This window comes from Malus sylvestris, chromosome 13 (genome assembly GCF_916048215.2).
Source record: "Malus sylvestris chromosome 13, drMalSylv7.2, whole genome shotgun sequence".
Taxonomy (NCBI): domain Eukaryota; kingdom Viridiplantae; phylum Streptophyta; class Magnoliopsida; order Rosales; family Rosaceae; genus Malus; species Malus sylvestris.
In genome coordinates, this window is record NC_062272.1 from 5,770,098 (window position 1) to 5,792,398 (window position 22,301).

A 22,301-nucleotide genomic window follows, 5' to 3' on the forward strand; every position below is an offset into this window, starting at 1 on the left:
ATTCCTTGCACACACATGATGCATGTGAATGCTATCAGTTTTTGTGGTGTTTCTGAGGGAGGTTAATAAAGTGGCAGTTGAGCTTATTCTTACTGAATTTAAGACCTCCAAAGCACTCAAACTAGTATATATATGGATCCCTAATTCTCAGAAATCTCAAGCAAATCTTTAAGAAAATCAGTCAATTTCCTCTGATTACATTCTTGTTCTAGCTAAAGCTACCACATATATATATATATAAAATGGCTTCATGTGATGGAAAGCTTGAAGTAGAAGTTGAGGTGAAGTCTCCTGCACAAAAGTTTTGGGAAGCCCTTAGGGACTCCACCACTGTCTTCCCCAAGGCATTTCCTCATGACTACAAAAGCATCGATGTCCTCGAAGGTGATGGCAAAGCTGTTGGATCCGTTCGGCTTATTACATATGCTGAAGGTAGTTACATGCATATATTATCTTACTCAGTGGCGGATCCAGGTTTTCAAGATCGGGAGGTTCCAACATAACAGCTCAAAAAAAAAAATATATATATTAGACTAATTTGGTTCCAAATCACTATTTTCTATTGAATTTGGTTCATTGAATAAATCAAGATTAATCTCAAGGGTAATAAAACCAACAAATTCTCCTCAACAACTAGGGATGGGCAAATACCCATTGGTTATGGGTAATCGCGGTTACCTGCCCATTTAAATTAAACGGTTATGGTTATGGGTAACCGTTTAGATAAATAAACGGTTATGAGTATAACCGTTTACCTGCGAAATTTAAATGGACGGTTATGGGTATTAACTGCGGTTATAAACGGGTAACCGTTTACCCATTTATTTTATATATGTAAAACTAACACAAACCATGTTCTCGATCCAATAATACTTAGCTCCCAATAAATTAGCGAGGAATTCATCGGTCATTCTCTCAATAACATTGCTACAGGAATGATGATTCTCATCATCAAGGAATTCGTCAAATTAATTTAAATTTCTTGCGGGTAACCGTGAAATTGACATAAATGCTTTGACAAAAATGTCTTCTAAACAATTTTTGTAACCCAATAATACTTAGCAAATATTATATTTACCTTCATTAGTAACAGTTAAAAATATCGTACGTAAACTATTATTTCAATTATTGGAATGGTATAAGGACTTAAAAAATTAAAATACGAAAATGTATAATGAATGTACCTATAACGGTGTTTAATTATAAAAAATAAAAAAAATTATGACAATTTTTTTTAATTTTCAAGTTGTTAAAAAATATGTAGACGGGTGAAAAAGGGGTAATGAAAAAAAAAATAAATAAACGGGTTAAAAAAGGTAAATGAGTAAACGGGTATTAAACGGTTACGGTTAAATGGGTATGAAGTAATGACATGTTTTTCTTTTTCTTCTTTCAAATTGTACGTGCGATAAAAGTAAAAGTGAGGGGACACAAACATTGAAACATTACTAGCATATAAAAGTACAAGATCCAAACCCAAAATAATATAGGGTGCAATCTGCTTACAGATTAGGGTTTAGATAAAACCGGCTTTGTGCATTAGCATGCATACTTCGACTCATCTTATTTATTTGGCCATTATGTATTAAGTAAAAACTCCAATGATCTCCAAAGCTAGCTTATTTAAGCTTGCAAATAATTAATTAGCCAGAACATAGGCATCGAGCTCCAGGAAGTTCTTGGCAGCAAAATCCTTGATGATGCTTGGTTCGGGAACCTGTTCGTTTGCTTTCTCATACACAGACGACCATTTCACCAAGCTCCCGTCTCCCTTGGGAGTCACGGTTAGGGTGCACTTGAAGCTCTTGTAGTACTTGAGCAGATCTCCGTCGATCACCTTATAAGCAACCGCCTTTCCGACTTCATCCACTGCATCGATCGTCTCCTTTGATACTTTCACAAGTGCAGAACCTACCGGCAAGGAAATACATTATTTATAAGGAAGTGTTCTTTTGTCAAACTGTAAATTTGTCTTAGACGTACGTGAATTTATAATTTAAGTACATAGTAAGATCACTGGCGGATCCATGTAGGGACCCGGGACCCTTCGGAAGCCCGAATAAACACTTGTGATCGACCTTCGGGACCCTCCAACAATTTGGGCAGGTGTAGTGGAGAGGCTTGTTGCCTCCATGGATGTGCAGGCAGCAGTGCTTATAACAAAGAAGAAGAAGAGGTTTTTAATTTTTGTTATAAAAGACCTAGCCAAAACGACAACGTTTTTTAGCTTGGTCATTATAAAAAATTTAAAAAGTAAAATATCTCTATTTCCTCTACAGAGCCTGAGAACCCCGGTCTTTTCCAATATCCCCAAATTATATTTAAGAACTCTCAGCCTCAATCGTCGCAACCTTCCAACTTTAAACCCAAGTTACCCTATTCCCCACCACCATTTGCCGTTCCACCGCCTTTGGCTGCCTAATTTAATTTCTTCCAAATTCATATAAGTTTTTTAATCCTAGACTCTAGTCCCAACTCCCAATTAATAAGATATATGTTACATTAGCAAATTTTATCTTTCTAGAGTCACTAATTGTGTTTATGTTGACCCTAAAAACTACAAAGCCTACGTGGTGCGCATGCCGAGTAATCTATGAGCTAACTACGTCATTCGGTTGAATGCGGGACGTGCCAACTCGACGGCCGATGAGTAAAATGTGTTGACGTTGCGTTGAGCATGCGGCTGACTTCGTCTTGCGATTGCGACCGAGGAAGGAACAATCTCGGCCTCTTGGGTTCTCGAACCTGAAGACAAGGCTACTATTCTTACGAAGTTCACAAATCGTTGTCGTCGGATTCGGTCACAGTGATGGTATTCGTCAGAGTAAACTCATGCCGAATCGACACCAAAGTGTAAGGGTACAAATACTCAAAGCGAATATAAGTCTTAACAGTAAACGTGGTTCGGCCGTCGAAATGCCGAACTCTAAATCCCACTTGTGACTATCCAATCATAAAATAACTCGGCGTGCAAATTGCCGAGCCCAGTAAAATGTAACACCTCACTTCGCCTAGAAGGCTGATGAGATGACCTCGACCAATAAGGATTCGGAAATCCTTCTTGACCGAGACTTGGATAAATAACCAGTCGCCCTCAACGCAGTGCTGTTTATGCCAACTGAAGATGCTGCGAGATAGGCTGATTCTACGACGACAGTGCTGTTTATGCCAATTGAAGATATCACCGGTTGCCTTCATAGTGCTGTTTATCCAAACTGAAGGTGTGTCAGCGAAAAGAAAAAAGAAAAAAAATCTCAAGGTTGTTGAGAGAATTTGCGCAAGGCAGTTATGTGTTGAAATTGGCGAGGCCCTCAATGTTGCACAACCTTTATGTATTTATAGCGTTGGATATCTACCTGCCACAACCTGATGGTGCTTGTAGAGTCCAACTGCAATTCTTTTCCACGGAACTGAAATTAATCCGCATCAGAGAACTATCATATCCTTCAGATAGATGTTCACAATTTTCCAAACCTCACAAAAGCCTATCCAAATAAAAGTCTTATCATCATAGCCTAGCCTAGCCTACCTAGGCTTGTCATCATTATCTAATACTATTAAATCTTAGACTTATCACATCACCACCAGAGCCAAGCCTATCTAGGCTTTTCCATAATCCATCCGTGCATGCACCATGACTTTTCAAACCTCATCTACCAAGTTTCGCCAGTCTGATAGCAGTAATCCCAAGTTCACTCGAACTGTACTTGTTTGAAGATATAATGCTAAGATAATCCAAATTAAAAAATAATTACTATGACAAAAACCATAATATTATCCTTTAACAAAAATATCTTCACTTTTTCATCCGACAGTTGAGAACTATGCTTACTCAACGGCCTCGATTACACGGCCGATGGTGTAAATTTGGGTTCAAACAGTTATGTTGCTGATAGGGATGAGCAACGGTTATGGCGGGCGCGTAACCGCGGTTATTTGCCCATAACCATTTATGCTCATACCCGCATAACCGTTTACTCGTTGGGTAATTGCCTAAACGGTTATACCTATACCCATAACTGTTTATAAATGGTTAACCATACCCATAACCGTTTAATTTTGTTATTTTTGAACTTTTTAAAATATAAAAATTTAGCTGGTTACTTTACCATGATAATCCAACCTTCTAGTGGTCGAAAAAACTCACAGCATTACTTTAATTTTTGAGTTTAGAGGTAAGTTAACAAAGGACATAGTGAGTTCCCTCATTGGGGAGGAGATACTCTTTGAATCTTTTCCACCAAGGCCATTGGATCAAGTGATCTGAGCCTTTAAAATTTCATCCAATGACTCACCTGTTTTGATTTCTGAAAAGATATAATAATTTTTAACTGTTTGATGAAATTTAAAAGACCCAAATCATTTGATCTAATGATCTTGATGGAAGAGATTTGGAAAGAATCTATTTCCACCTCATTGGACGCAATGATCAATTCCCTAGTCAGAGCCTACCAACCACCGTGGATCACATTTATTTCTTCTATTTTTTTATTTTTTAGAAAGCACATTTATTTCTACTTTTGCCTACCTCTTTCCTTACGCTTAGTTATTGTCTAAAGATAAGTAAAAAAGAAAAGTAGTGGTTGAGTGGAGGCATGTTCTTCTCCTTATTTTCTAAATTGGAGGGTGGGGTAATTGCTACTGGATGGATCGATCGTCCAAATGCATGATTAATTAAGCACGATATGATTTTGTGCGACTTTTGTAATATCAAAGCACAAATAAGTTTAATTATTGCTATTTGATGCAGTATAGGAGCTAGAAATTGCTCTTCTAAAAAAAATTAGATCAAATATAGTAATAACTGTAGAAAATTAAATTTTTTTAAGTAAATTATATAAAACTACCTCAATTATTGGGTTATTAACAGTTTCATATCTCGTCTTTAAAAAGTATCAATGTCATACCTTATCTTCGAATTTGTTGTAATGTCATACCTTCCGTTAGTTGTTTGTCAATTTCTCTGTTAAATGCTGACGTGGCATGAAACGAGACCCACTTTCTATTAAAAAAATTATAATAAATTAATAAAATATTAACTAAATATTAAAAAATAAAAAATAAACAAAACAAAACCCATATCCCATCACCCCCCCCCCAAATGCCGAAACCCCATCCTTCCCATCTTCCCCATCCCATCCGTTGTCCCCCATGCCAGTCAGCATTTAACAAAGGGGGTGTCTCAACAGCCTTTTGGATTGAATGATTTGATTCAAACAAAGCAGGGTCAACAGCCTTTTTGGCGTCCTTGAAAATTTGACACTTCACTCCATAAGAGGTACGTGTAGAATTGTCCATGAATTGTTAATTGACTTGGCATGCATATACACAGGCCACGAGGATCATGCATTATAATCTAGGATTATAATCCATAATTACAATCATTAAAATCGAAAAAACACTACTAGTATAAATATTGCAACGTTGACGCTACGAAAGGTTCTCATTTGCTCCTTCACATGTAGAGATATTGATAACACACATAAAGTTAATGGTATTTCATAACTAATCGATTGAGCAGTAGCTCGTAGACCACCTAAAAATGAATATTTATTATTTGACACGTATCCCGACATAAGAAGTCCAATTGGAGCAATACTGGAAATGGCAATCCATAAAAAAACATCGATATTGAGATCTGCTAAAACAAGGTGATATCCAAAAGGAACTACTGAATAGCTTACTAAAATTGATATGACAGCTATGGATGGCCCGATATTGAATAAACGAGTATCCCCTGGATGGAAAAATGATTTTCTTTGAAAAGTAGTTTTGTCCCATCTGTTAGAGCTTGAAGAACTCTCAAAGGGCTGGTGTATTTGGGTCCAATACGCTGTTGTATCCCTGCCAATATTTCTCTTTCTAACCATACAATTACCAGTACGCGTATTGTGATTCTCACTACAAGAGTCAAAATAGAAACAAGAACCCATAGAATTCCATAAACCTATTTATGTAAAAACATTTGTAATTACATTTGACAAGTTGACAACTAGTCACTAGTCACAAGTGTGACAAGTTGAACATAGTTACATTTGTAATTATGTGATCAAATGTCACAATCGAATCTCTCCATGTAGACTTTAATTTCCAACCATTATGTTGATAGACTTTGAATTTTGTTTCAAGAAGACTTGGCATTTGTCCACGACATCCTTCACAACGAGAAAATTTTCGATGGTGGAGAAGCTACTAGGAAAGTTACTTAGTGTAGGGTTGTGGATATGATATTTCTATTGTGCCTTGGCCCGTTCGTCAGTGCAGAAACGAGATTCAGATTACAACTTCATCAAATCACACTCAGTTGAAAAGAATAAAATACAAGAAATAAAGACACCGAGAAATTTACGAGGTTCGGCAAAAATCCTGCCTACGTCCCCGGAGAGATATTGCTCTTCACTATGAGAATAACAGTACAAGTACACATAAGTTAAATCGACATAACCTAATCCTAAATCCCTTGTACACCTACTCATAGAATTTTCCAAGAGCCTCACTCTACCCCAAGAGTTCTTTCACTAGAATACTTTTCACTCTAACTCTCTTGATTTTCTCTCAACCCATGTTCAACCTTTCCCATGGTAGAGCCAAATGCTCTCACCATCTCCATGGATGCTTCCCTAATGCAAGCCTTCTCCCTCGGCAAGCACACATAATGCAAGCATTTCCTTGCATTAAATAAAGTCCAATCCATCATCACATTTCTTCATAATCATTAAAGCAAAAGCAACCACATTTTTTTATTTTCTTACAAGCATCATCATTGTGTCTTTACTCATGATGATGTCTACCAAACTTTTCTTTGTTTAGTTTACTAGCCGAAAGACATTTGGCTTGTTGTCCACTTTTGCTTTTACTTTGCAGCACTTGTCTGCAACTTTCATGCAGCCCACACCATGTGATATTTCCACCGAAAAAAAACACAGGTTACTTCATTGTTGCCAGCTCAAAATATGAGCCAATCACAACAATTTCTCTACAACTCCTTTGCATTACAGGTTCAAATCTTTTCATGTCTCCTTAAGCGTTGAGTAGTAATTTTGGTTGAAATAAAAATAATAATGCACTTACCATACCCATAAAATTACTTATGATCGGAGACTTTGCATGAGACCGCATAAAATTCCCACCCCAATGTATTTGGATTTGTAAGTTTTTTTATAGATTGTTTTTTTTTTTTTTGTGTCAATTTTCTAGAAAAGAAAAGAAACAGGAAGTGATGTCATCGTCGGCGATTATATCCGACTTCTTCATGCCTTATAATTCTATAAATATCAAACTGAAACCTTAGGTGAAATGTACACGTACCAATTTCTCAGTCTCTGCATGCACACTTACCCAATTCAAACATGGGGTTTTTGGCCGTGAGATTGGTTATTTTACACTCACTTTTTAACGTATTTCTCTGCTGCTTCAGCTTCTCCATGCATCCGAAACTAGGCGGGAACGAAACAGACAGGATGGCGTTGTTGGCCATCAAAGCGCAGATAAAGGAGGACCCCGACCAGTTCCTGAGTTCATGGAACGAATCATATCACTTCTGCCTATGGCAAGGTGTCACATGCAGCCAACGACATCACCAAAGGATCACTAGGTTAAACCTAGGGAACCAAAACTTGGTGGGTACCATATCCCCACACATAGGAAATCTAAGCTTCCTCAGGGTACTACGTTTGAGCGACAACCGTTTGTCGGGTCAAATTCCACCAGAAATCGGGCGTTTGCGCAGATTGCAGGTATTAAATTTGACCCAAAACTCACTCAGTGGTGTTATTCCTGTCAATATGTCCAATTGTCTTGACCTCATCGGTTTCCATTCAGGCTTCAATCATTTGGTGGGTAAAATTCCTATAGAGTTTGGCTCCTTTCCTAAACTTGAAAAACTTGTTCTTCAACGCAACACTTTGTCAGGGGCAATCCCTGATTCCTTGGGGAACATTTCATCACTTGATGTTTTTGCATTTTACGACAATCACTTGTCAGGTGACATCCCTAGTTCCCTAGGTCAGTTGAAAAAATTGAGATTTTTCTCATTAGGTTCAAATAAGTTGTCTGGTATTGTCCCTCCCTCCATTTATAATCTCTCTAATCTAGCTATTTTTTCCATCGCATTCAACTCAATTCAAGGGACTATTCCCAGAGAATTGGCTACAATTTTTCCAAATCTCAAAGTATTTCACATTACCGGGAATCAATTCTCAGGGTCCATTCCTATATCAATATCCAATGCCACAAATCTAGTGCAATTTGAAGTTTTAGATAACAAACTAACCGGACAAGTTCCAAATCTACAAAAGCTTTGTAACCTCGAAACGCTCCTTCTAGATTCAAACCGCCTTGGAACCGGTACAAATGGGGACTTGAGCAATGCCACGAAGTTTAGGTGGTTGGTTACACAGACTAACAATTTTGGAGGGGTGCTGCCCACAGCCATATCCAATCTCTCGACCACGCTTGAAATCCTTTGGGTTGGAGGAAACCAACTCTATGGAAACATCCCAGCCCGGATAACCAGTCTAGTCAGCTTGGAATGATTAGTTATGGGGAATAACCACTTGACAGGTAATATCCCCACTGATATTGGCAAGCTTACAAATCCTTTGGTTTTGTTGATCCTTCTAAGCCTACTCATGTTTGCAAACTTCAGAGGTCCCTCTATGGTCTTAAACAAGCGCCTCGTGCCTGGTATGAAGCTTTTTATCGGGCTCTTCTGTCCTTGGGCTTCTCTGCATCCTCCTCTGACACTAGTCTTTTTATCAAGAAAGACATCACTATCACTTTTATCTTGGTGTACGTTGATGATATAATCATCACTGGCAGCTCCTCTCAAGTCTGCCAAACTATTATTTCTCAGCTGCAAGCTATTTTTCCTGTCAAAGATCTTGGTGATATTCACTATTTTCTGGGAATTGAAGTGACTCGATCTCCTCATGGTCTATTTCTTCATCAGTCCAAATATGCTCTAGACCTCCTAAAGAAAACTGATATGTTAGGTGTCAAACCTTGCTCTACTCCAGTTAGTTCCTCTAAACTGGATCACTCAGGCACACCACTTGCAGATCCTACTTCCTACAGGTCCATTGTTGGTGCATTACAGTACCTTACCTGGACTCGTCCTGATCTCGCTTTTGCAGTGAATCAAGTGTGTCAACATATGCAAACTCCCCGCACTATTCATTTGCAAGCTGTTAAGCGTATCCTCAGATATCTTAAAGGCACTATTGACTCCGGACTGAGGTTCACCAAGGGTGCTCAGTTTCTCACTGCTTGGTCTGATGCCGATTGGGCTGGTTGCCCTGTTGACCGACGATCTACAAGTGGCTATTGTGTATTTTTGGGACCCAATTTAGTAGCTTGGAGTGCTAAGAAACAGAACACAGTGACTCGGTCATCCACTGAGGCTGAGTACAGGTCACTTGCCAACACTGCTGCAGAAATTTCGTGGGTTTGCAAGATACTCTTTGATCTTTCATTTCCCCTTCTTCGTACACCTGTTATATTCTGTGATAACAAGAGTGCTATTGCACTAGCTTTCAACCCCGTCTTTCATGCTCGTACAAAGCATGTTGAGCTTGACTATCACTTTATCCGTGAGAAAGTTCTTTTGGGTCAGATTGATGTTCAACATGTTAATACATTGTCCCAGATTGCTGACATTTTTACTAAGTCTCTTCATGCCGATCGGTTTCTCTCCCTGACTGCCAAGCTTTCAGTTCGACCCTCTACCTTCAGCTTGAGGGGGTGTGTTAGGAGTACTGTAGGTTCACAGAGTTACCAAAGGTGCACAGCACCAGATTAATTCTTGTCTGTATGGGTTAGTTAGGGGAATGCTAAAATAGTTAGCTTTGGTATTTATGTATAAATACTTCATGTACAGAGATATGATAATATACTGAAAATCATTTTCTCAATTCTCTTTCTCTCTCTACATTTTCTCTCTCTCTCTAATCTCTCTTTCTCCAAGATTCAGTTTTCTTATTCACTAAGATCTTACTTTCTACACTTTTCATATGCAATTTTATCACATGGATATTGAACTTTTGTGCTCCCACTCTTGGAAATGAATTTGTACAGAGTTCCTTCACTGCTATCAGTTTCTGGATTACTCATTTGGGTCGCTTGTGAAATTCAATAACAGGGTTTCTATTACTTCCTGTTTCTTTTCATTTCTAGAAAATTGACACAAAAAAAAAAAAAAAAACAATCTAGAAAAAAACTTACAAATCCAAATACATTGGGGATGGGAATTTTATGCGGTATCTTGTGCAAAGTCTCCGATCATAAGTAATTTTACGGGTATGGTAAGTGCATTAATTTTTTTTTACAACCAAAAGTACTACTCAACACTAAGGAGACATGAAAAGATTTGAACCTGTAATACGAAGGAGTTGTAGAGAAATATCATTTCCACAACCCTACACTAACTTTCCTAGTAGCTTCTCCACCATCGAAAATTTTCTCGTTGTGAAGGATGTCGTGGACAAAGGCCAATTCTTCTTGAAAGAAAATTCAAAGTCTATCAACATATTATTATGGCTGGAAATTAAAGTCTACATGTAGAGATTCGATTGTGACATTTGATTACATAATTACAAATGTAATTATGTTCCTTAATTTCATAATTGTTTAATTTATTTTTTGATGTTTAATTTTTAATATTTACGCCGGACCAATATTGACACGTGGCGTTCAATCATTGTCCATGTGTGCGCCACGTTAATGGCTGATTTAACAGTAACCTTGACGGATGTATGAAAGTGTTCCAAAATTATAACTTTAAGTACCATTCTAGAATGAAAAAAACTTCACGTATCAAATGTTGAAAATAAAAAAATTTCAGGATAATAAACTGAGATTAACCCTTTGGAATAGCTGTACCTTTTTTCTAATTGATTTATTTTTTATTTATTTTTTAAATATAAAAATTTAACTGGTTATTTCATCATGATAATCCAACCTTCTACTGATCGAAAAAAACTCACAGCATTACTTTAATTTTTTAGTTTGGAGGTAAGTTAACAAAGGACAGTTACCTCATAATAGAGTTTGGAGGTCCTCATTGGACCCAATGATCAATTCCCTAGTCAGAGCCTACCAATCAACTTGGATCACATTTATTTCTTCTTTTTCATTTTGGCCTACCTCTTTCCTTACGCTTAGTCATCGTCTAAAGATAAGTCAATAAGAAAAGTAGTAGTTGTTCTCCACACAAAAACAAAAAAAAAGTAGTAGTTGCGTGGAGGCATGTTCTTCTCCTTATTTTTTAAATAGAGTTTTAACGAAAAATTTACGGTACTGTTCACTTTAATGATATAATTTTGTCCAAAGACATAATTAATTAAGCACGATATGATTTTGTGCCACTTTTATAACATCAAAGCACAAATAAGTTTAATTATTGCTATTTGATGCAGTATAGGAGCTAGAAATTGCTGTAGAAAATATAGTAATAACTGTAGAAAATTAAAAGCTTTTTTATTTTTTTTAAAGTAATGTTAGGGAGATTAAATTTATAAACAAAATTTTGGAGACTAAAAGACATGGAAGTTGATAATTAATTTATTACTTAAACCTTGATAAACGTGCTCATTTCTATTGGTGACATATCATTTAGTTTGCAAATTTTATGTCCAAATTTAGTCTCCCTAGCATTACCTTTTTTTATGGGTAATGCTAGGGAGACAAAATTTACAAACTAAATTATGTGTCACCAATAGGAATGAATACGTTTATAAACTCTTAAGTAATAATCCAATCATCAACTTTTATGTCATTTAGTTTAAAACATTTAGTCTCCCTGACATTGCACTTTTTTTTATTATTGGCATAGAAATTTATCAAACAAGAGTGATGGGCCTAAAATTTTTTATGAAAATTTTAATGTTGAGATGATTATATCATAAGAATATAAATTATTTATAAGCTTTAATAAAAAAGGAAGATTCGAACAAAAATTTAAGATCATGACTCAAAATTATTATTGTGCTCAATTAGTTGTGCATATTGAGTAATGTGAATTTGACAGATGTACCCAAAAATAAAAATATGAAATAATTATATATATATATATATATATATATTTTTTTTTTTTTTAGTATGTCGATATTCTTTTAAAGGGAAAGGGGGTTCGGCTAAGCCACATAATGGGTAGCCTAATTTAGTATCGAATTCGTCATCCACGAGATTCAAACATAAGACCTCTCACTTATAAGCGAAGAGGAATACCACCAAACAGTAGTACTGAGTGACTAATTATAGTTAAACTGTAAGAGGCTTTCTGCTACCTTATAATTTAATGTTAATTTTCATGTCAACAATATAGGACATTATGCTAAAAATATAAGATGACATAGAGTTTATAATAAATTCCACTTTTGAGATAATCCACCTAGAATTTTTTTTTAAATAATAAAATTATGCACGATGATTTTGTGCTTTGAATTTAGACTAATTAAGTTCACATGGTACGTCGAATCAGAACGCAGTTTTGTCAACTATAGTTCCAAACACAAACAAAAACTAAAAACTAAAAAAAAAAAAAAAATGTATAAAGGTAGTTTGATGAAGATTCTTTTCGGATCCTCTTTGTAAGGATATCTATCATTTTCGTCCATCGTACATCATGCGGTCAGTTTTTGTTAGATATTGTTTGTGTTTAATTTTAAATAAAAATATTTAAAATGATTTTTTACTGCATAATGTACAATGAATTGACACGATAAGAGGGTCCTAAGAGGATACTCATTCTTTGAAAACTATTTCGTTTGCTCATGACCTAGATTTCACCTGTTTACTGCAACAAGTCAAGTCGGTCCATGCGTGAACCTAGCAATTTCCCACTTGTTTATCATGTAAATCAAATGTCGCAATTGAATCTCTCTCCATGGAAATTTTCCGGCCATATTGATGTTGTTAGACTTAGAAAATTCTTTCAAGAAGACTTCGCATTTGTCCAAAACATCCTTCACAAGGGAACTTAGAAGCTAGTTCAATTCCCATGTGTATCCTACACTCCGGAGAGCACCACTACCATGACACACGGAAAGATAGAAAATATAGGACTAGGAGACGAAGGCTTAATGCCTATAAATGGCAAATTAACCCATCAACATAGTCGGGAGGATAGGCATGAGCTACAATGTTCTTTTTTCCATTACCACCCTCCTTCGTCACTGTTGGCAAGAAGGTGACATCATATTTCTGAGCACTAATAACGTTAAAAAAGAAAGAGGTGGGAACTTTCCGAACCACAATTGTAAGTTTGGACTTGTAAGATTTTCTAGATTTTTGTTGAACCTAGTTGTTTGGTGGAAACTTTCTGAACCGCAATTTCCGGTTCGAAAAGAGAAGAAACAGGACGTGGAGTCATCGTCAATTATTATATCCGACTCCTTCATGGCTTATTTCTATAAATATCAAACTGAAACCCTAGCTGAAATGCATACCTACCAATTTCAAAGTCTCTGCATGCACAAGTACCCAATTCAAACATGGGGTTTTTGGCCGTGAGATTGGTTATTTTACACTCACTTTTTAACGCATTTCTCTGCTGCTTCAGCTTCTCCATGCATCCGAAACTAGGCGGGAACGAAACAGACAGGATGGCGTTGTTGGCCATCAAAGCTCAGATAAAGGAGGACCCCGACCAGTTCCTGAGTTCATGGAACGAATCATATCACTTCTGCCTATGGCAAGGTGTCACATGCAGCCAACGACATCACCAAAGGATCACTAGGTTAAACCTAGGGAACCAAAGCTTGGTGGGTACCATATCCCCACACATAGGAAATCTAAGCTTCCTGAGGGTACTACATTTGAGCGACAACCGTTTGTCGGGTCAAATCCCACCAGAAATCGGGCGTTTGCGCAGATTGCAGGTATTAAATTTGACCCAAAACTCACTCACTGGTGTTATTCCTGTCAATATGTCCAATTGTCTTGACCTCATCGGTTTCTATTCGGGCTTCAATCATTTGGTGGGTAAAATTCCTATAGAGTTTGGCTCCTTTCCTAAACTTGAAAAACTTGTTCTTCAACGCAACACTTTGTCAGGAGCAATCCCTGATTCCTTGGGGAACATTTCATCACTTGATGTTTTTGCATTTTACGACAATCGCTTGTCAGGTGACATCCCTAGTTCCCTAGGTCAGTTGAAAAAGCTGACATATTTCTCATTAGGCTCAAATAAGTTGTCTGGTACCGTCCCTCCCTCCATTTATAACCTCTCTAATTTAGTTACTTTTTCCGTCTCATACAACCGATTAATTCAAGGGACTATTCCCAGAGAATTGGCTACAATATTTCCAAATCTCAAATTCTTTAACATTGCCAGTAATCAATTTTCCGGGTCCATTCCTATGTCAATATCCAATGCCACAAATCTAGTGCACCTTGAAGTTGCAGATAACAAACTAACCGGACAAGTTCTAAATCTACAAAAGCTTTGTAACCTTGAGACACTCGTTATTTATACAAACCGCCTTGGAACCGGTACTGATGGTGACTTGAGTTTTGTTTCGGGCTTAAGCAATGCCACGAAGTTAAAGTGGTTTCTTATCCAAGATAACAATTTTGGAGGGATGCTTCCAACATCCTTATTCAATCTCTCTACCAAGCTTAAAATCCTTTGGGTTGAAGCAAACCAACTCTATGGAAACATTCCATCTGGGATATCCAATTTAGTCAACTTGGAATTATTAGGTATGGGGAATAACCACTTGACAGGGAATATCCCAACTGACATAGGAAAGCTGGCAATGCTACAGAGGTTGAGTCTTTTTACCAATAAATTATCAGGGAGCATTCCATCTACTCTAGGAAATTTACCAATGTTAGCCACACTAGAGTTGCAAGGAAATAATCTTCATGGTGACATCCCTTCAAACCTAGGGAAATGCCAAGGGCTATTACATTTGGATCTTTCTCAAAATAACTTTGGTGGCTCAATACCTCCAGAAGTTCTCAGTCTCACCTCCTTATCGATTTTGTTCAACTTGTCTAGAAACCGGTTAACCGGTTCTCTTCCATTGGAGATTGGGAAACTGCGCAGTTTAGGCAAATTGGACTTTTCGGACAACATGTTATCAGGAGAACTTCCCAATAGTCTTGGTGGTTGTGCGAGTTTAGAAGTCCTACACTTTCAAGGCAACTTCTTCAACGGGACCATTCCTTCATCTTTGAGTTCATTGAAAGGGATTGAGGATTTAGACCTTTCTCGCAACAATTTGTCGGGTGACATTCCACACTTTCTGGAGGACTTTGCTTCCTTGATGAATCTCAACTTGTCTTTCAATCAACTTTCGGGAGCAGTACCAATTGAAGGTGTTTTCAAAAATGCAACTGCAACTTCAATTGTTGGAAACACTGGGCTCTGTAGCGATGTTGGTAATCTCCAACTTCCCAAGTGCAAGAATAAGGGCAGATTGTCTCCTAGATTGAAACTAATAATCTCTTTTGTAGCTGGGTTTGCCTTTCTGGGAATGGTTATAGTGTTGTCATTACTGTTTGTTTGTTCACCAAGAAAGAAAGGGAAAGGAGCAGGTCCAAGTGCTTTGGGGAACTCTACTTTTCAAGTGTCATATAACGCCCTCTTGAAGGCTACTGATGGGTTCTCCTCAACTAATCTGATTGGCATGGGTAGCTTCGGGTCCGTGTATAAAGGAGTTCTTGATGATGACAATGGAACTCGTCAGCTTGTTGCGGTCAAGGTGTTTAACATGTTACGCCAGGGAGCCTCTAAGAGTTTCATAGCCGAATGTGAGGCGATGAGAAATATCAGACATCGGAATCTTGTCAAGGTTGTAACGGCTTGTTCAAGTGTGGACTTTTCTGGTAATGATTTCAAGGCTTTAGTTTATGAGCTCATGGACAATGGGAGCTTAGAGGAGTGGTTGCATCCAACAGCCGGAACACCCAAAAATTTAAGTTTTCTTCAGAGGCTAGACATTGCCATTGATGTTGCTTGTGCATTGGATTATCTTCATAATCACTGCGAGGCACCAATTGTCCATTGTGATCTCAAGCCTAGCAATGTTCTTTAGGGAAACGACTTGACTGGACTTGTTTCTGATTTTGGACTGGCAAGATTTCTCTCAAACCTGACCAGTAACGTTGCGGAAAGTCAAACAAGTTCCATTGGAATACGAGGAACGGTTGGTTATGCTGCTCCAGGTAAACATCTTCATGTGCTTCTCTGTTTTCATTTTGTTCATTCATTTACTTGGCTGGAAAAATAAAGTTAATTAACTAACGAGTTCATGTTGCTCTTTTGTGATGTTTGAATTGTAGAGTATGGCATGGGAAGCAAGATTGCAACATGTGGGGATGTCTACAGCTTTGGTATTCTCTTGTTAGAGATGTTTACAGGGAAGAGACCCACCGAACCTATGTTTAGTGACGGCTTGAACCTTCACAATTTTGTAAAGATGGATTTGCCACATCGAGTTGCAGAAATTGCAGATTCACTATTCGACCCTATTACTTCCAACCAAAGCAGCATCATCAGTGCTGAAAAAATCCAAGTGTGTTTGAGTTCAATATTTAATATCGGAATCTCGTGTTCTGATGAATCCCCGAGAGACCGAAAGGATATGAGTGATGTTGTAACTGAGTTGCAATCCATCAGGGACCTTGTGTCCTCGGCCAGAAGCTTTTGTGATGACCCCAAATGATATCAATGATGTTGTAATTGACAGTTGAAGTGTGAGTAAATGAGGTATTTTTTACATTTCAATTTGTTCATTTGTGCATTAATGTGCATCTTGGCATCTAGGTTTGTCTCACTTTTTTTTTTTCCCTAACTTTGTGGTGTTGCTCAACTTGTTTTGCAGGTTTAGACCTTTAGGTTTGGTTTTAGAGGAGTTAGGTTTCATGTCCCCCCACTTTTCTTTGTATCTCTCTTGTTTTCGTTTCTAAAATGGTACGGTTTATGTCCCTCATTCTTTTTCGTGTATTGTTTTTGTTATCTCTATTTTATGAGACGTAAGGTTTATGTCCCGCCCTGACTATGTGTAACTTCTTTTTTCGTTATCAATAAAATTTCCCTCGTACCGCCAAGAAATGTTAAATTAAAGCTAATAAGTCCACCCAATTACTCAGCTATAAGTTCATAACAAGGATCAATGGTGGTGCTTTGTTTTTTTCTGATAATATTTTGGATGTGATTTTATGTCAACCTTTAAAGCTCAGCTCAGGCTTCAGGAGGAGTTACTGAGAAAATAGCAGTAACTCTTCCTTAATTACTTTTCTCCTGCATTTTTGTTCTTAAAAGAAAATGGCGGATTCTTGAGCTGAATCCCACACCCCCATTTCAACAGATTAGCAAATTTCCACAACCGAATTCCCAACTGCACGAATACGTTCTTACGTCCAGATAACCCTGCATTTCAATTTGAACTCACCTAGCAGGCTATCATATTTAAAAGTACGAAAAGCCTATGCCCACACTACTAGTCATTAATCAGAATAATGGTATAAGTTTATACAAGCTTCATATTTTATTTGATTAAGTGTAAACAATCAAATATGGAACTTCAATAACTTTGGCCTTTGCCACACATCTATTCATTTCCAAATAAGGAGCTGCTTTTCACATGCACGTTGTGTTGTTGTGGTTATCTTAAGACAGCTTTGACCCTGCAAACTCAATGTTCAACTCCTGCTGCTGATATCTGTGATCATGCTCCCCATGTCCATGATGACCCTACATTATCCATGGAAAATCAACAGTTATTTCCTGTTTAATATTCTTTTCGCAAACCTTTTCCGTCAGATCAGTGCATGTTATGAAGAAGACTTAACAAAACTAACAAGCAAACTTTCTTAAGAATATCTATGCAGGAAAACATCAAACATATCTGCAACTCATTGGAAAATTGTTGGAAGTTTAAGTACGATACCAGTGCGTTGACAATAGAAAATACATAGAAACTCTACAAATTATTCACAAACGCTTTAGTAGCTCGAAAGGTTGATTAACGGCCAGGCAAGAAAACTGGCTCCTCATTGCAGGAGGAGACAGCTAATGTAAGATACATGAGCTTGCATTGTCTTTTGAGATTTCTACTCTCTTGGACAATATATAAACTGAAACAGGGGAGTCATAATATTTCGTTAGTATCAGTGCCAATGGGCATGGCATGCTTCTCATGACAACTCACGTTTGCAGCGAATTTGCAGCTATGCTCAGTTTACACCAACACACTGTGTTTGAATCAATGTATATAGGATTCCAATAACAAATGGATCTTCATTGCAACTGCATTATGTAGGGTGACTTACACTCACTAGTCACGGCCTGAGCAAACCAATCCCACAATAACATATCCCAGTTTTCGGGGATCAAGGAAGGGGTAGCATTCTAAAAGAACTGACAAAAGCAACAGAGATTACCATTTTGTTTGGCAAGAGAGACCTCACAGGGTGATCAACTGAAAAAAAAACTTCTATATTTCTTCAATGTGGCTTTGCAATAGAGGGACCTGCTGTTTGATTGATGCCAGGCTCTCTTCCCCTGCATCCTCATCCATCTTCTCTTCGTTGGCTTTGCCCCACATCACAGAATAAAATCCAATGACAATAACAATTGCCCCTATCAAACTGCAGCATTTAGCAAATGTAAATTGAGAAGCTAAATTATGTCCTTTTTGCAATTTTCAACACAAACAAAATTGGTGCCTCTCAATCGACAACATATTGATAAGGTAGTTACAGGGAATAAAGATTGAAACCCTACCTCCCAAGGTAGAAAGTATCCCCTAAGAAGGTAACACCAATGAAAACTGTAACGATAATCCCCAAAGGCTTGAACATAGCTACGAAAACAGGCCCTGTCCTTCTAAGGCACCAAGTAGATACACCAACCTGGAATGCTGAGCCAAACACTGCCTGCAATAGTATAACTTAGCAACTTAGGTTCATGTGTTGGAAAATATTACATCCGATAGGTATATCAGGGCTGTGTTTAGTTATCTAATTACCGAGTATAGAACAGCGATCCACCTGATTTTAGGAGTTAATTCCCACGAACGCAGGTCTCTTTCTAAAATTGAAGAGACTACTACAGATTGAATAGCAACAAAGAAGCAATAATAAAAGACCATGATCAGCTCGGCGCGGTATTTCTTTAGGACTGATGCCTGAAACACAGAAAAACGGAATAGGAAGCAGTCTTAGTTTCTAACCAAATTCCACCCTTTCATGAGCGTTTAAGTAAATTTTACAGATTTCACCTGTACGATAATCCAAGCTGAGGCCAACACACAATTAGCCGCTACACACACTCCTCCAAGTACCCAGTTTGACCGTTCTGAGATAAGTTGTTTATGAGACAACACATCAGTCATAACACTTGAGGATGTCTTCAGAATTGGGGGTCCCTTGTAAAGAGTCACAATGAAAGCCCCTGAAATTGAAACTATTGTTCCCACTGTTTTGGCTAGGCTACTGAAGCTTCTCATGTCAATTCTTTCCATTCTGAAATCATCCAGTTCATCGAATTTAGAAATCGGTGACAGTGTAAGATTACCAGTCTACCACTGTCTAAGAATTTTATTGTATCTTTAATGAGAGAAAGCTCATCAGCTGAAATTCTCATTGGAAACAAACAAGATAATCAAATATTTACACTGGCTCTTCTACAAATACCTCTAAGAACAGAAGAGCTACACATTACTAAGGTAAGGACTTACTAACAAAATAAGACAATTGTGATAAATTAGACTTCAGAATAAAGAAAAGAAAAACAAGGATTTTGAGGTCAGCTGGTCAAAGCAGTGTGCCCTCCCCACTTGCACCTGAGCTCGAATTCCCCTCCCCATGGATTATCTTTATAGTAGTTTAAAATATCGTCTTGTCTAAAGGAAAAACCAGGGAGATCACAATTTGCAGTGTGAGTAAAAAGAGGAGGGCATAACCTGAAGATAACTGCAAGTACAAAGGTAAAAGCTGGAATGAGGTTGAGCATAGCTGTACTCAGAGTAGGAGAACTAAAATTAATCCCAGCATACCCAAGAAACTGCGCCATGAATCTGCAAAACCCTAATATCAAATTATCAATCAAACCCATTAAACAAAATCCCACTAATCACACACTCACAAACAAAATAAAAATGCAACCTTCAGTAATTTCTAACATGGGGATTTCATCAAACAGATGAAATTATCAACTTACCCAATTAAACCAAGCAAGAAGAACCATCCGATTATCGAGATAGTGAGAGGAGGACGCTCAGATCTAACAAACACACCACAGTGAAAAATCAAATCTTTGGTTTCTAGGTAGTTGAGAAACAGTGAGATTATTTGATTACCTTTGTGATCAAAGTAAAAAACCCGAGTGAAAAACTACATCTTTGGCTTCTGGGTAGTTGAGTAAGAGTGAAATTTAAGTAATTACCTGTGGAAGACTAGAGAAATTGGGAGGAGAATGAGGGCGGCGAGTGCGTTGGAGTAGCAGAGGAAGATGAGGTTGCTCATGCCATTGGACATGGCTATTTTGCTTATTATAATTAGCCCAGCTTGTGCACACTCAGCCAACACCATCCCAACAATGGGCAGTGCTGCGATCCTTCCCATAACTCTGTTTTTTTCTTCAATTTCAGAACCAAAATTTCTCACAGGAAGATGCAGACATGGAGTTCGCAGAAGGCGAGTCTAGTGGGAGTCAATCAAATAATATGGAGGGTGAAGACAAACTCTAATTAGAATTTGATTGTTTAAGCACCCAATTGCATGGTCATGGTGGCGTAGTCAAGTCAAGTGGGTGGGAAGCCGTCGAAAACGTGAAACGATTCTTTTATTCACAATCTGGTTAGGTTCATTATGAATCTAGCCGAAACATAGTCGACAGCCGGCACTCCATGATCACGTCGAATCCTTATGAAAATGAATCCAGAACAAAATCACGCTAAAGCTAGGGCGTCACCCGTAAGTGGCGCGCTGTGTGGCCCGAGCACAGTGATAAGTGAGCAAGGGTCGCTGTATCTCCATCGGCACCCGGATGCAGTGTTAAATGAGCAAGGGGGCCATAGAAACTTCTTTTCGAACGACTCCACTCAAAGTTGTTTGGGAGCATATGCTCCTATCAACTTTACCCGGGACACACAAAAGAAGTACTTTGATCCTATTAGACGGGGGAGGGTGAAGAAGCTAGGACAGAAGGGTAGAGTTCAAGAGAGCAAAATGCGTTTAGGAACGTGGAATATAGGAACCTTAACGGGAAAATCTATGGAAGTAGTGGAAGTTATGGTGAGGAGAAGGATAAATATTATGTGCCTACAAGAAACTAAGTGGGTTGGTAGTAAGGCAAAGGATCTAGAAAACTCAGGGTTTAAACTTTGGTATTCGGGCACAAATAGAACGAGAAACGGTGTTGGCATCATCGTGGACAAGACCTTGGTACAAGATGTTGTAGATGTCAAGAGGGTAGGAGATAGAATCATGGCAATCAAGATTGTAATAGGACAAGAACTTATCAATGTGATTAGTGCGTACGCACCTCAAGTAGGGTTGGATACGAGTTCGAAGGAGAAATTTTGGGAAGATCTTGGAGACTTGGTGCAAGGAATTGCTCAGACGGAGAAGTTATTTATAGGAGGAGATTTAAATGGACACGTGGGCAGGGAGACAGGCAACTATGGAGGTTTTCATGGTGGCCATGGTTTTGGGGAGAGAAACGAGGATGGGGAAGCTATCTTGGATTTTGCAATGGCATATGATCTCTTCTTAGCCAACACCTTCTTTAAGAAGAGAGAAGAACATGTGATCACCTACAAGAGTGGGTCGTCAAAAACACAAATAGATTTTCTTCTAATGAGGAAAGGGGATCGTATAACTTGTAAGGATTGCAAAGTTATACCAGGAGAGAGCGTGGCTAATCAACATCGCTTGTTGGTGATGGATGTACATATCAAAAGAGTAAGACAAAAGAACAAGACTTGGAAGTGCCCAAGGACTAGATGGTGGAATCTAAAAGAAGAAAAACAAGTCATTTTCAAAGAGAAGGTAATCACCCAATGTGTGTGGGATAGAGAGGGGGAAGCTAGCCAAATGTGGGATTCCATGGCTAGTTGTATCCGAAAAGTAGCAAAAGAGGTATTAGGAGAGTCCAAGGGCTTTGCCCCACACCAAAAGGAATCTTGGTGGTGGAATGAGGAGGTACAAACAAAGGTGAAGGCTAAGAAGGAATGTTGTAAAGCCTTATACAAGGAGAGGACCGATGAAAATGGTGAAAGGTATAGAAAAGCGAAGCAAGAGGCGAAGAAAGCTGTCAGAGAAGCTAAGTTAGCGGCTTACGACGATAT

The 22,301-nt window shown here is 38.1% G+C and overlaps 5 protein-coding genes across 7 annotated transcripts; 3 read left to right on the plus strand and 2 right to left on the minus strand.

Moving 5' to 3' along the window:
• Positions 1 to 1,639: 1,639 nt before the first annotated feature.
• Positions 1,640 to 2,134, minus strand: LOC126596799 (MLP-like protein 423). Its single transcript, XM_050263458.1, has 2 exons — positions 2,005 to 2,134; positions 1,640 to 1,911 (listed from the first exon to the last, which is right to left on the minus strand). The coding sequence occupies exons 1-2, from the start codon at positions 2,132 to 2,134 to the stop codon at positions 1,640 to 1,642; spliced, it is 402 nt and encodes a 133-aa protein (XP_050119415.1).
• A 4,889-nt stretch (positions 2,135 to 7,023) lies between these two features.
• On the plus strand, positions 7,024 to 8,539 carry LOC126596328 (putative receptor-like protein kinase At3g47110). Its single transcript, XM_050262878.1, has 2 exons — positions 7,024 to 7,148; positions 7,418 to 8,539. The coding sequence occupies exons 1-2, from the start codon at positions 7,108 to 7,110 to the stop codon at positions 8,532 to 8,534; spliced, it is 1,158 nt and encodes a 385-aa protein (XP_050118835.1). The 5' UTR covers positions 7,024 to 7,107; the 3' UTR covers positions 8,535 to 8,539.
• Position 8,540: 1 nt separating this feature from the next.
• On the plus strand, positions 8,541 to 9,799 carry LOC126596800 (uncharacterized mitochondrial protein AtMg00810-like). The gene is made up of 2 exons (XM_050263459.1): positions 8,541 to 8,603; positions 8,648 to 9,799. The coding sequence occupies exons 1-2, from the start codon at positions 8,541 to 8,543 to the stop codon at positions 9,797 to 9,799; spliced, it is 1,215 nt and encodes a 404-aa protein (XP_050119416.1).
• A 3,472-nt stretch (positions 9,800 to 13,271) lies between these two features.
• Positions 13,272 to 16,937, plus strand: LOC126596319 (probable LRR receptor-like serine/threonine-protein kinase At3g47570). 2 transcript variants are annotated; one of them, XM_050262869.1, is made up of 3 exons: positions 13,272 to 16,170; positions 16,288 to 16,714; positions 16,830 to 16,937. In XM_050262869.1, the coding sequence occupies exon 1, from the start codon at positions 13,491 to 13,493 to the stop codon at positions 16,038 to 16,040; it is 2,550 nt and encodes an 849-aa protein (XP_050118826.1). In that variant the 5' UTR covers positions 13,272 to 13,490; the 3' UTR covers positions 16,041 to 16,170; positions 16,288 to 16,714; positions 16,830 to 16,937. The 2 variants fall into 2 exon arrangements, with proteins under 2 accessions (XP_050118826.1, XP_050118827.1); XM_050262870.1 differs by having other exon boundaries at positions 16,288 to 16,701.
• Positions 16,938 to 17,415: 478 nt separating this feature from the next.
• LOC126596334 (WAT1-related protein At5g40240-like) lies at positions 17,416 to 20,834 on the minus strand. 2 transcript variants are annotated; one of them, XR_007613947.1, is made up of 8 exons: positions 20,396 to 20,834; positions 20,171 to 20,233; positions 19,914 to 20,027; positions 19,230 to 19,473; positions 18,978 to 19,136; positions 18,734 to 18,885; positions 18,391 to 18,597; positions 17,416 to 17,701 (listed from the first exon to the last, which is right to left on the minus strand). XR_007613947.1 is itself a non-coding variant. In XM_050262885.1 (7 exons), exons 1-7 carry the CDS (start codon positions 20,572 to 20,574, stop codon positions 18,444 to 18,446), a joined length of 1,065 nt encoding a protein of 354 aa, XP_050118842.1. In that variant the 5' UTR covers positions 20,575 to 20,834; the 3' UTR covers positions 18,223 to 18,443. The 2 variants fall into 2 exon arrangements, 1 of the variants encoding a protein (XP_050118842.1); XM_050262885.1 differs by lacking the exon at positions 17,416 to 17,701 and having other exon boundaries at positions 18,223 to 18,597.
• Between the last annotated feature and the right edge of the window lie 1,467 nt (positions 20,835 to 22,301).